This window comes from Ornithodoros turicata, chromosome 3 (assembly GCF_037126465.1).
Source record: "Ornithodoros turicata isolate Travis chromosome 3, ASM3712646v1, whole genome shotgun sequence".
NCBI lineage: Eukaryota > Metazoa > Arthropoda > Arachnida > Ixodida > Argasidae > Ornithodoros > Ornithodoros turicata.
The window spans coordinates 5,073,686-5,087,121 of NC_088203.1; the positions used below are offsets into that span (position 1 = coordinate 5,073,686).

Here is a 13,436-nt window from a genome sequence, read left to right on the forward strand (position 1 = left end):
TTGTTTGTTTGATTGTTTGTTTGTTTGATTTTGTGTGTGAGAGAGAGGGAGAGAAATAACAAGGGGAGACGAGGCCTTCTCAATCTCTGGGAGGCTTTAGCTTGCCAGTAGAGTACAATTCATAGCGTTTGACGGCCTTTTGGGAATGCATCTTTCTGCATGCTACAATGCAGGGTCTCTTCTCTGTTTGGCTGATCTAACACGTCGTAGTCAAGTCGCTGAAATAATCAACCCTATCCAATCCAACCCGAGAAAACTGTATCATAAAGCACACTGTGCTGTTTAGAAGAATGGTATCCCCTGCTTTTCGCGATACAGACCAACAGAGGGACACCGAAAACCATGAGGAGCCTTATTCGCCTACAGAAAGAATCTTCCAGCAGGTGTCGCTGGTGTTAAGATTGTAACCGGTTCATCCTATATGCCGCGTTATTATCGAACTGGGATAGTACTGCGAGGATGTTTCACGAAACGACACTCGCAGGTACCATTACAGCGTGTGGGAAACATTTGCATGTGTAATTATGCTGCGGCGTTCCGGCTTCCTCGTCGCGCCCCCTGCTGCTAGCCGCTGATAATTCGCGTGTACCTGTTCTCTATTCATGAAAATCACCGCTGACCCAACTGCTAATTTGCATACGCCGGGCCGGAAAGTGTCCTTGATTTGCGCGAATACATTAGGCGTCCATGCAGGCGTCGTTGTAGTAGTGCCTCGCTACACAACCCTTATGTAGGTAGAGAAGGAAATAGTATGGGTTTGGAACGTTGAATGTAACTGGTGAAGCAAGTTCTTTACGTTATTTTTTGTGAGCCTCGATACCTTCAATACTAAGCAATATTTTAGACGGCTTACGAGACTAGTACATTAAAAGGCTTTTGCGGCGAACAAGGGAAGGTGGGTGACGTTAATATTGTCACGAAGCGAAATGGGTCGGCGAGTCGTCGAATAAACAGCGAACGGTTTATTAGACTACTTGGTAGCAAAACACAAGAGTGATAGCTCTCTGAACACAACTGAGTCCAAATGCTCCAGCTTGGAGCGCACAAGCATTTAAACGTCGCGCCGAAAAGTCTAGAAACAGCACGTGCGTTTGCCAGAGAGCAGGCGATGTGCCTGGAAGCTTCTTGCTTCTTCTTCAGCATGCGCCGGGATGAGATGTACCGTTTCGTGCCTGCCCTGGAAGTTTCGCGATGATGATTCGTGGCAATATTGCCTTGAGTTTGAGGGAAAATACAGGACGAGAAAGAACACACGACAGACTCACGGTCTTCTGGCCTTGCTTCCATACAAAAATTTTGCTAGGATGAAGAAATTGTTAGCGACAGCTTTGACAGTGCGTTTGACAAGAGATAAAAAATATGGAAGTTTATGGCTGGCAACACATGCCCAAAGCAGCTACAAAAGTGCGCTTCAGGAAGATGGAGAGGTAAGGGGGATGGGGTGTTCCCCATATAAGCACGAGTTCTGCGCAAACTGACATTGCACTTAGAACGAAATATAACTCCATGGGAGACATTTTGCAAAGAGCTCATTTAGGCAGCTTTCGACGTAAATTTAAACTTGAGAGACGAAAGCTTTTCTATCAGATTATTAAAGGTGGGTGCGTAGGATCAACCTTCAGTCAAACGGAATTTTCTAACCCACGTCCGACGCGAGGTTTTCATTCTTTCATTCTCAGAGAACTGGAAATGACTGGAATGGACTCCGACCGTGGGTATTATGAGATTAAGGGCAACGAACGTTGAGCAGTTTCTTGTAGGGGCTAGGAGATTAGATTATCGGAGAAAAGAAAAATCGGGGGTTTAGAGACTTTTGCCTGCTTAGTGTATTCCGTTGCTTTCCATTGTTCGAACTGCGTTTCTGTAATTGTCTTTTTGCTACAAACATTGTGATCCACTGCCAGTCGAGCCCCCAACAGGGGCTTGTAGTTAGAGTCAATAAATAAGCTTCGCTTTAGGGTATCGACACTGAGTTCCAAGGGAGAGCAGGAGCGCCATCTTGTTTTCGACCCACACCGGCACCATCCCCAGTTGAGGACCAATGGACTGGCAACATACTGCTCGCTGTGGGATAGAGAAGCGTGTATGATTGTTGTGCGATAATCCATGTATTGTCCACTTAGAGCATTTCACCCGCGCACGATAGATGGCATTGTGCGCTAAAATGCGCATGCGCGTGGGAAGCGTGGCGCGGAAACAAGATGGCGCATGCTCGCTCTTGGAACTCAGTGTCGATACTCTGAAGCGAAGCTTATTTAGTGACTCTACTTGTAGTATGTCCGACTAAATAAATATATGTTGGGCACTGAAACGAGATTGGCTCCTTTCTAAGCGAATGGGAGAAGCAAAATTCTGCAACCGTATTTGATAAATATCTGCTGACACATAGGGGAATATATATATATATACAGGGTGTCCACGCTAAGTGTGAACAGATTTTTTAAAAATATATCAATCACTTTTTCCGAGATGAAATCAATTGCAATATAGCATATGCTGAAGGGCACTCCCTAGGGGGGCATTAACAGACTCCTAAGGCAATGTCTTAATTAACTTTCAATAATTAACTTTTTAATTATAAAAGCTACGAAGTTGCTCCAATGAGAACATCTGATCTTTTCGGTCCCCAGATACCAAAACCGTTTTCAGAACAAAAATCCGTTCGGTAGATCGTCCGCAAAAAATTCGTGAAGGAACGCCATTTTTTTCTTTATCCTTTTCTTCTTTATCCTTTTCTTTTTTCTTTAGATTGAGCAACTTCATACGACATAATTCAGAGTGAAAGAGAGCAAGAAGAACCCGATGAAGGTATTGAGCACAGCGTTCGTTTCTGGGCCTAGAATAAGGGGTCCAGGTTCGAGAGCAAACATATATTAACGTACTGTCGGTGCGCAACTGATATGGGAATGCATAAGCCCTGATACGCATTGCCTCTTCACACCGTGTGCAGTCGCTGTACCCGAGAATACGTGGACCTGTACACGGAGGTTGAGGATCCAAGCAGTGAGCTGATCAGCACGCCTTTCGGTGGCCGCTATTGTGGCCGTGTGTTTCCCCGACGCCGGATCTCCATGCACAAGACTCTGGTCATCGGATTCTACACCGACTACGAGAATGACACGGCGGACGTCTTCCAGGGAACTTACTCCTTCATCAACGCAGGTGCCGTTCCTTCTTTTAACTCTGTAGACACATTTCGTCGTTGTGTAATATATTTGAAATTATCGGAAACGTTGGGTTTATTTCTTTAAAAAAGAAGCATCCAGCACGACGTAAAATATTTGCTGTTTGCCGTGACGCAGAAATACAATATTTCGCCGAGGAGGATTTCGTGAGCCAGATTTCATCCGGGCTGCATCGATCGTCGTGGAAGGTCATTCCCCGATTATTTCTTTCCCTAATGGGGAAAGGCTCCGGATGCGGTCGTACACATCCTCCTCCTCCTCCTCCTCCCGTGTCATTGCAAAGGGTGAAATTAATCGATGTTGCACCTCACTGAGGGCTGGACAGGAACGCTAAGAAAAAATTGAGTTGCTGGGGAGTGGGCCAGTGGGGTAAATGGGAGTAGAGTAGACTGCAATCTATAGGGGTAGAGAAGCTCGGGTTATTTTATTTTCGTAGCGTGTAGTACCCAAGCAGCACATATGTTCTGAAAGCTATAAAGTACATGAGATGGCCGCGCAGCACGTTGCTTCATTCTGTACAGCATGTATCAAGGGTGTTCATGCGTCCTGCCCTACACTCTAAGAAAAAAAGGAGTACTTTTACTCCTTTTGGGGAGCAATTGCATTGCCACAAAAAATAGTCCCTTTCGGGAGTAAATGCACGGGAGTAAATGAATGTCACCGAGTGAAGACCGCATTTCACGCGCTGTTGTAAGAGTCCCAGGTACATAATTGGTGCGTATGCGTGAAAATACTTTGAAGCAAACCGTCAACGGTGATATATCGAGTGATATAAAATCTTGCGCCATACTAGGGCACAATTTGAAAAGAAAGATGCGCCAACTGTTTCTTACTCTGTGTGGCTGGAACATTGCTACGTTGTCTGAGTTATACAGCCTTATGTCGTTCAAATTGACCAAGGGCACATATTTACGTAGACTGTTGCATTCAGGAGACCATTCGCGAAGTTTAGTGACAATTTGCAGTCCTGGGGAGTAAATGTCGGGACTAAATGTTGGGTTAGGGGACTAAAATGGGGAGTAATTGCAGACTAGGGGAGTGGAAGCTGCAATTACTTCCTGTTTTACTCCTTTTTTTCTTAGAGTGTATAAGCACGTTCAGTACATTGTTCACTTTGGGTACGCTTGTCACACATACCGTATCTTCCAACTGATTGTGTTAATCCCCCCTTTTTTTAATTGCGATGACTTCGACACCCTGAGGTTCTAAGCAGGGCGTTAAGTAAAGAGCTTTCGAATACGTGACGCACCTTTAGCGTACCTCATTACACGCTGCGTACAGCCGCGGCGCAAAGGAAGTCAGCGACAAAGAGTTTTGGAACAGTTTTTCTCCATCGCGGCCCAAAACGCAAGCACTTTGCGCTCGCAGCGCCATAAAGCGGTATCTACATTTTGTGTACAAAATTAATTTCAATTCAATTTGAAAATTCACGTTGAGACTGTGAATTCATGTGTGAGGACTGAGGAGCCTGTTCTTCATGTGTTCATCTTTATCTAGTATGTGGTCGTGGTCCTCGTAGTTGTGTTATACTCTGTTGAACTGGAGCAGTACTTCGGTGTAGAAAATTCTGTCGTATCTTGGAAACAACGACGACACATAATCGCGTATTGCCAGTGTTCCGTTTCTGAGACATCGCTATTTCTAGCAGAGTTTCTCGCGTACAACGAAATGGGGCAGAACCTATCTCCGTTCCTTTCAAATTACATGCTAGAAAGCGAGAGTCTTCCTTCGGACTTTGTAGTCCTCTTTCATCGCCCTTTTTCTTTATTTCCTGGTGAAAAGACAAGGAAGGAATAACCCATATTTCAGTCGATGACGATGGCTCCGCTTTCGCGACACAAGGAGAGCATAAAGTGCGGTGCTCATCATATATAAAGATTGGGTGTTCCGCCATTTTCACTACTTGCGTAGCCAATAACTTTCGTGATGTTCGTTTCTTTAGGGGCTATGGTAATACAAGAAAAACGTGTTCCATTTTTAGAGCGTGGACAACGACTGGGGGGGGGGGGGATATGTTTATTAAGAAAAAAAGAAAGGAAAGGTTAGCCAGGCAAAGAGCCGGCTTGCTATTCCGAAAAAAAAGGGGAAGGGGCAAACGAAAAAGAAAAGGAAGGAAAAAGAAAAAGGGGGATCGAAACAGAGGAAAGAAAGAAAAACAAAAAGCAACAGAAAGAAAGGAAAGGGAAAGAAAACAAGAAACAAAAAGAAAGGAAAGGGAAAGAAAAAAGAAACAAAAAGAAAGGAAAGGGAAAGAAAAGAGAAACAAAAGGAAAGAAACGACTGGGTTAGGTTAATATGTGTTCAGAAGGGACGAATAAGAAATTGAAGTCTCGATAATTGCCCGGATGTTCTGAGTACCCCGGGGACGTTCCGACGGTACCGCGGTTTTACAAGGTACTCATGGGTACCCTTGTTAGTATTATACCATCGGGCGTGCTACGCGATATACCTTGAACCGGAAACATTGAAACAACTTATGTGTCTTATGAAGGTTCTCTTTCGATCCTAGCTCGGTTTCAGGTGGGGACACCGGAACCCGGAGCCGTGTGCAAGTTTACGATTCACGGCGACGAGAAGCGGGAGGGCGATTTTTTTTCTCCCACGTACCCTGGGGTGTACCCCAAGAACCTCCAGTGCCGGTACAGGTTCTTGGGCAGCAAAGGACAGCGGGTGCGACTTGAATTTCTAGACTTCGACCTCTTCTACGGTGGTTCTCAGTAAGTGGCTTTCTCACCGTTGTGTACGCTACTCTGAGACGAGTACTCTAGCTATGGTACCTCGGTACATTCGAGACAATTCCGACCTTGGTCTGGGAGACATTTCCCGCTAATAAATGTATATTCCCCCCTCCCCCCCCCCCCCCCATGCGGGCGTGCGCGGGGATGCCGAGGACATTCCCAAGCAGCACAATGTACTGAAAGTCGAGTGCAATAGGGGTGGACGGTATGTGTCTTATCACTGTTCCTTAGTTTCAAGAGTGTGTTCAAGGTCTTCCACCTACCCGTCCACCCCTATTGCACTCGACATTCAGTACATTGTGCTGCTTGGGTTCGCTCGAAATTATTGAATTTATTATCACTCGTATCAGACAGTGCTCCTCTAATTTTTGAAAAACGATATGCTGTGGACTGATAAAAATCTTAAAGATAGGCATTTTTGCGTTGTAATCGGGATCTGCTAGTCATCGACGGAAGGTGTGTTCCAGTTTACGCCCGGTCGGAAAGGACGTAGCTGATCTCCTTTTCTAAAAGAAAGCAAAAGTCCCGCAAGTAAAGGGAGAATCTCCGTTATCTTTAGAGCCTGAAGTTTTAGGGTTTTACCCGATTCTTCCCCGAATTTGCACCCCGATTTGAAGGTTGCCTCTTTAGGGTGAAACCCGATTTTTACCTGGCAAATTGCCCTCACTGGGATGTCTGTAGGAATGCATTAATTTACTTGCTTGGCAGAAAAATTCAGTTACACCACCATTTGTAGCAACCACTACAGTTAGTTGAGTAACTGAGCAAGATTTCACCCCGAATTTAGCATACTGGAAGTTTTTTCACCCGAATTCGCATGAATTTAGTGCACATGTTTATTTACCCGATTTTTACCCCCCGAATTTAGAAAAAAATATTTCCCGAAAAACTTCAGGCTCTAGTTATCTTGTGTCAATGGGCACGAACGCCGTTCCGCCAGGTGTGCTTCTCTGGAAAGGCCTTCAGAATGGTCGTGTGCTAGGAGTATTACACAGTGTAAAATTTGTTTGGGGTAACTGACCTGTGCCAAATTTTGTGCAGTTGTCCCTTTGACCTTGTGAAAATCTACGACGGCAACACGACCCGAGACCCTCTGATCGGTACCTACTGCGGACAGCAGCGCAACCTGGTAGTCTACTCGTCGGCCGAGACGCTGTACGTCGAGTTTACGACGCTGCAGCGCATGGCCGACAGCCAGAACCGGGGCTTTGCCGGTTGGTTCGAGTTCAGCGAAAAGTTCGTCAACCTCGGTTAGTACCCATTACTCTTCTAGGAACTTGGTCCATGCTTTATCCGTACCTGTAGATTGGTAAGTTCACTGTTATTATAATTTGTGCACCGGTTGTGGCGGTCCGTTTCATACGTCCACTGTACAATGTCACCAAGGTGAACACCGTGTGTTGGCGGTAACTCGTTAGTGTAACTAAATTACCGTTTTTTGGTAACTTTTAACTGAACTCGCTACTTCCAGTAACTTCTGAGGAACTTGTTATTTTTCTAGTTAACTTTGCTAAAGGAACCGGGGCCTATTAGAGTTACTTTGGTTCAGTGGTCCACAAACAACACGACCTGTGTCCTCTCTCTCTCCCTCTCTAATGGGACGACAGTTACGTGCACTGCGTCTGCTCGTCTGACTCAGTTCCTGGTCAAGCCTTGACCAAGCAACAGCAATGCCGAAGTAAGCCGTGCTGGGGTGAACGTTAGGGTGAGTTTGAAACGTGACACTTCGAGGCTGAGGTGTCAGAGTGCTCATCATAGCGGCGAATAATGTATCTCTATAGTGGAAAGGGGCGTAGCCAGAAATTCTTCTCGGGGCAGGGGAATGTGGAGGTGGCACCAAAAAATCTATCTTTGCTCCCACATTTACAAAGCACGGTGGTGACCGCACGCCACTGGCGCGGTACATACAAGGTGGCCTACATTTCGTGGTCAAGCCCCCTCCCCCCCTCTCCAAGCCCCTGGTAGTAGCGTATAGAGAGGGGGAGGGCTTGACCCCAAAATGTAGGCCGTGCATAGACATGCAGTTCAACATTACAAAGAGTACCACGTCTCCCCTAAAATTCGCGTTATAAGTTATAACTCTTTGCCAGGAAGGGAAACAGAACAGTGAATCTGCTTCTCGTCTCATGGCGAGAGCATAGTCTTTTTGCAGCCGGCGTTAGTGATGGAACAACCAGCGGTAGTCAGCCATGCTTTAGGTGGGCAACGTTATGACCATCGCAACCAATGTGCTCAAACGTAGCAATGGCCAATCTGATCGGCTCTCAACATGAAAAAAAAAAAAAGCTCAGTTCAAATGCCATGACAATACAATGTGTACTGCCCCCGTTATCGTCTTAGAATTTTGAGCACACATTGGGGGGGGGGGGGGGTTTCATCTATGGGGCGCAGCACAGAGGAGGCAGAAATGCTCTGTGGTCGTCCTTTAACTTCACGCCATCTGTGGCCGTTCTGGTGAAATACGGCGCTTTCAGGATACTGGCTAACAAGTTCTTCACGTGTGATCTAGTACGGACAAGAAAGGAAAGTCACATAGTATGAGAGCGTCTCTGTCCAGATGGCGGCAGAACCGAAATGAAGAAACTAAAAGTGATGTCACATGAGCAGCAGTCATTTCGGCTTTACATTTCTATCCAAAGAGGCTCCCTCTTTGATTCATTCTTCCAATGGCGGGACATACTAATGCGGTAACGTCTACCGTGCTGCTTAGACAATACCATCAGACTTTCATGCCGAAGCACTCTTCCTGGTGTCTCATACCTTTTTCGCTGTTATTGTGGTCTTGAGCGCACCATTTCTTTTCTTGGCGGCCTTTCGCATATCTGCTCTTCCTCGCAACACCATAGCAGAGAGTATCACGTAGGAAAATCTTTTACTACGCACATGGTTTCCTGTCATTTCGTTCGGCCATGATGCAACGACGAAAGCAACTTTACTAACAGATACACCGCTGTGCCCAAATGCCCCGCTACCCTATACTACTAGCGTACACCACTTCAAACAGCCTCATAAACGTCCCTTCACAGCCCCCGACTCAGTCGTCATCCAAGCACTCTCTTGCACAATCTACATTTGCATTCCCTTCCGTTCCCTTAGAAGTAACAATAAAATAAAGAAAGCACTCTAGTCATGTCCCATTTAATCATAACACGAAGCACGTCGCCGACGACGCTCAGCTTCTTCCGTGTCTTGCCCATCATAAGCGCTGCGAGAGACGTGTGTATTGAATGGCGAACGTGCGATTCGCCTCTGCCGCACGATAATCGATCTATCGATTGCTACTGATAACGCGCCGATGGAGTCTCTACCTATATTGCATTGGAGGGGAGGTTCAAAGCTCTGCGCCAGACGTCGCTGCAAATGTTTTTTTCTCGCTTTCTCTCTCTCTCTCTGGTCTGGTGTGTCGTCTGCGTGCGCCTTTGAAATGGTGGCGACGTTGCTTTATGACTGCGTCTGGTGTTGAGAGTATGAAAGACATTTGGGGAGATGGAGGGAATAGTAGGTCTGGGAGCGAAATATGTAGGCTTTAGGGTACGATGATGATGGCCACGGCGGATTCAGAGTGCGGGAAGTACTGGTAGTGAGATGATTCGTTGGACTCTGAGTAGGCTGCATGAATTACTGGATAAGAAATAACCCAATGCATTTTATGTTGTATCTTGTAAATGAATATAATGTGCATTTCCTGTGCCTTCTACAAAGCCCTAGGTGACAAGGAACGTTTTTTTTTCCAAAGGAAGCATTACGAAAAAATGACTAGAACTTCTGCTTCATGTATTGGTGTACAGTGCAGGTCTTGGGTCAAGGGTTGATGGTGACTCAGCATAAAAATTTACACTATTGAATCTATGCGTTGTTGTTGAGGAAGTTAGGACCATCTGACATCGTCTCCAAAGATTCCATGGGACACACGAAAGCAGATGTCCGTCTTGCGACCCTTCATCAAATTCCTGCAAACTACCGGCCTGATCGACTCTCTCTAAAACCCTGTCAGCGTCGTCAGCATCATCCTCATCACCATCCTCTCATTTTTCCCCAATAGCAATGGGTAGCATTCTGCTCAATGAGCGGAAGTCATCCCCATATCATCGTCATCATGTATTTCTCTCTCTCTCTGTCCAAAGATTTGCGTCGTGGTACATTTGCGAACATATAACACGATACTTTTTTTTTTGCTCCGCAAGAACACCGCGAGGTAACTGTGGCTATGACGGCGCACAGAGGTGGACAGATGCAGAGGCGATGAAGAGGGCGTGACACAGGGGAATAGTGCGCGTCGTTGGCCGACTTCAGGGGAACTCTGATGACATCAGTCCGGAGAGTCTGCCGGGGGAAAACCTCACACAGCACAAGGAAGGGTTCGAACTCACCTCCTCACAATGTTAGGCGTAACCTTGTAACCGCCAGCGAATGCTCATTCTTCAGGCTGCACCAATCACTAAGCACGCACCCACGCTCCGACAGGTATAAAGTTAGAGTCACATCTGAAAGTAGACATGCTTGAGCACCACCTACAACTCTACCGCATCTTTTGTCGGCCTTCGCGATATACTGATGCCTCGACAGCCTACACACACCGGCGGTGGTGGTGGTGATGGTGATGGTGAAAGGGCTTGCCGTTGTCGGCCTCACGTATGTGGGCAACGTCACGACTGACGCCCTGGGGAAATGTGCGTCCTGGGCCGACTTCTAGCGACACACACCGGCCCTTTCAAGACTCCCCTATAGGCATCCGCTGCCTGCCTGTTCTCAAAGAGTGTCAGTGCAAACGCATGTACTTCCTCCGTTTTTGTCTGTGTAGGTCGTTCCTTCTATGATGCAGAGGACAATAAAGACGACAACACCGAAAGGATACGGAGAAGACGTAAGATGGCGCCACTTTCGGTTCTCGCTCTCAATTGCCCCCTACATCAAGGAAGAGGCTTTGTCCTGTTTCGCTGAAAACAAAGTTGAAAGCTGAAATTAAAGGCTCACTGAAGTGGCACTTAGCATTGCTGGAAACGTGACGTCTTCACGACAAGAGGGGCGTTCACATGGCGTCCACCTGACTGTGTGAGTGACTTGTGTCGGTCGTTCCCGCTGCGGAGAACACGTGAGGAGAGGCACCCACATCGTCCTACTACAACGTCACGGGAACGTCACGCGAGCTGATGAGGAGATTGTTTTGCTCGCTACTTTCCCCAAGCAGCACAATGTACTGAAAGTCGAGTGCAATAGGGGTGGGCGGGTAGGTGGAAGACCTTGAACGAACTGGTGAAACTAAGGAACATTGATAAGACACATACCGTCCACCCCTATTGCACTCGACTTTCGGTACATTGTGCTGCTTGGGTCCCTAAGTCCGGCCAGTCTGACACGACAACATACTAATAGCTGTTGAAGTATGTCGGTATCGAGCAAAAGCAATCGATATATGACGCAGCACCTGAGATTGAAAGGAATGAGTTCGATCCCAACTTCCGGTGCCTTTTCATCAGCTGCCGTCCTATAAGGTGTCCTCACGACTGCAGACATCGTAATTTGCATTACTTTGTCTGAACATGGACTACGTTTCGGGAATGAAGACATTGAAACAGACACAGGCAGCAATTTCGTGAATTTTGATTTTTTTTTAAATTCCGTGTTAGCGTCTCAAAGCAACTGTAGCTATGAGCAGCGTACAGACGTAGACAGCTGGGAGAGAGGACAGCAGGAAGGAGTGGGGGACAGGGGAGGTGGGCATAGTGTGCGGTCGTCGGGCCAACTTCAAGGGAACTGTGACAGCCGGTTGTTGGATTCGAATTCAGAGAGTCGAACAGAAAACGTTTATCGGTTTGGTCCGGGTTTTAGGTTCGAAGATAAGGGTTTCAGTTCCGGTTTTAGCTCCGGAAGGGCAATAATGGTTCGAACCGGTGTTTTCCAAACGGTTCAGGAGCCACGGGTAAGACTGAAGCACAACGGCGGGTTAGAGCACACTCCTCCGTTTTGTGTGGTAACAGTTCATGACGTGGATAGGAAGTGACGGTCGAAGATTTTGAAAGATTTTGCGCGATATGGGAAGACAAGAATAGTAGTGCTTATGACAGGAGCTAACCATGAATTACCGTTTGGGTTGACCGCCCCAGCGCGTAGCACATGTCGCAGTGGTTATCTAACCCACGACCTACTACTATACTAAGACCTGACATCCCGCAAAGCTCCCAGCACCGGGGTAGTAGTTCTGGCAATCGCCGCTTGGCTATGGGGATTTGGCGCTAGCTCGCACTATTCGTTACCACGTGACTTGCCGAAAACGCGGCAATGCATGGTTGGGCTGTGTTGACAACGACGAAGCAGTAAGAGAGAGAAAAGCGCGTGCTTAGCAATAGAGCACGCTTAGCAATAGAGCACTTAGTAAGCACGAATAGGCGGTGGCGAGGGTGAAGTGTCATTCCCTCTCCCCAATAATGCTATGTGGCGCTTGCAGTTGCCACTACCGTAACTATCCCGTGACCCGCTCTCTCCCATAGCAGTGGCGTATCTAGAGCTACCTGCGGCCCATGGCAACATGGTTAGCATGATGTTCTTGGGGATGCGTTTTCGTGTGGTCCGCACTCACTAGGTTTCGCACTGTAACCTCTCTAATGGCTGGTGCTTTAGATCATTTATGAATGTGCCAGGTTGAGTGCCCGACCTGCACATTCCGACCACATAATGGCGCCCCTGTTCACCTGGCGCCCATGGCACCTGTCCACAACCTGCCACACCCTAGATACGGCCCCCTGCCCATAGGCGATTGCCGGTTGTCCAGGTCTCTAGTATAGAGTAGGTCGTGATCTAACCCACCGTGTTGTTCGGCAGAATCTCGCAGAATATTGTTATAACAGTCAACCAAACCTGCTACCTTAGGCCTAACTCATTTAAGTCGGTTGAAAATTATTGATGACCAGTCAGTAGTCTCGAATACCTGGTATGCTTGGGTATGTTTCTCTTCGTTGTGGGCCAGCATGGGGGCGGCTGCCCTTTACTTTGTAAGGGGCTTATATAAGCCTCACACGCGCTATGTGTCAGCGATCAGTTCTGTAGTTAGGGTGGACACCTTGTATAGCTGAGGCTATATGTCACTTCATGAATGCCGTCCATTGACCCCCTAGTCATTACCATATTGTCGTAACAGTTTTAAGTTACTATCTTTGTAGTTATTATTTCCCAACCCCAGATAAATCCAGAGCCCTCCTGCAGGGCACGACTTTATCGGCAAGCAAATAGGAAGACTACAAAGCTAATACATAAAAGAAGTACAGAAAAAGAGACGAAGGAAAAAAAAGCAGTTTTTATGTTCGTGCACAAACATGCAAAGTTGCGCCCTTAGTTCCGTATGAACCGTTATTTGAACCAGGTACCGGTATTTTCTAACGGTCAGTGTTCGGTTCAGCTCCAAGATGGCGTCGACTGTTTCGTTCGGTTCAGTTCCGGTCGGCCAAAAATGAAGGTTAATACGGTTTTTGGTTCGGCTCTCTGTTCGAATCCAGCATCTCCCAGTCTTCAGTACGAC

General features: G+C 47.0%; 1 protein-coding gene across 2 annotated transcripts in view; it reads left to right on the forward strand.

Moving 5' to 3' along the window:
* Nucleotides 1-13,436, forward strand: part of LOC135387864 (cubilin-like) — a 180,116-nt gene that overhangs the window by 99,895 nt on the left and 66,785 nt on the right. For both annotated transcript variants that reach the window (XM_064617049.1, XM_064617050.1), the window contains 3 exons: nt 2,951-3,162; nt 5,695-5,902; nt 6,965-7,173. In XM_064617049.1, the coding sequence (XP_064473119.1) occupies nt 2,951-3,162; nt 5,695-5,902; nt 6,965-7,173 (629 nt within the window). The remainder of the gene's footprint in view (nt 1-2,950; nt 3,163-5,694; nt 5,903-6,964; nt 7,174-13,436) is intronic.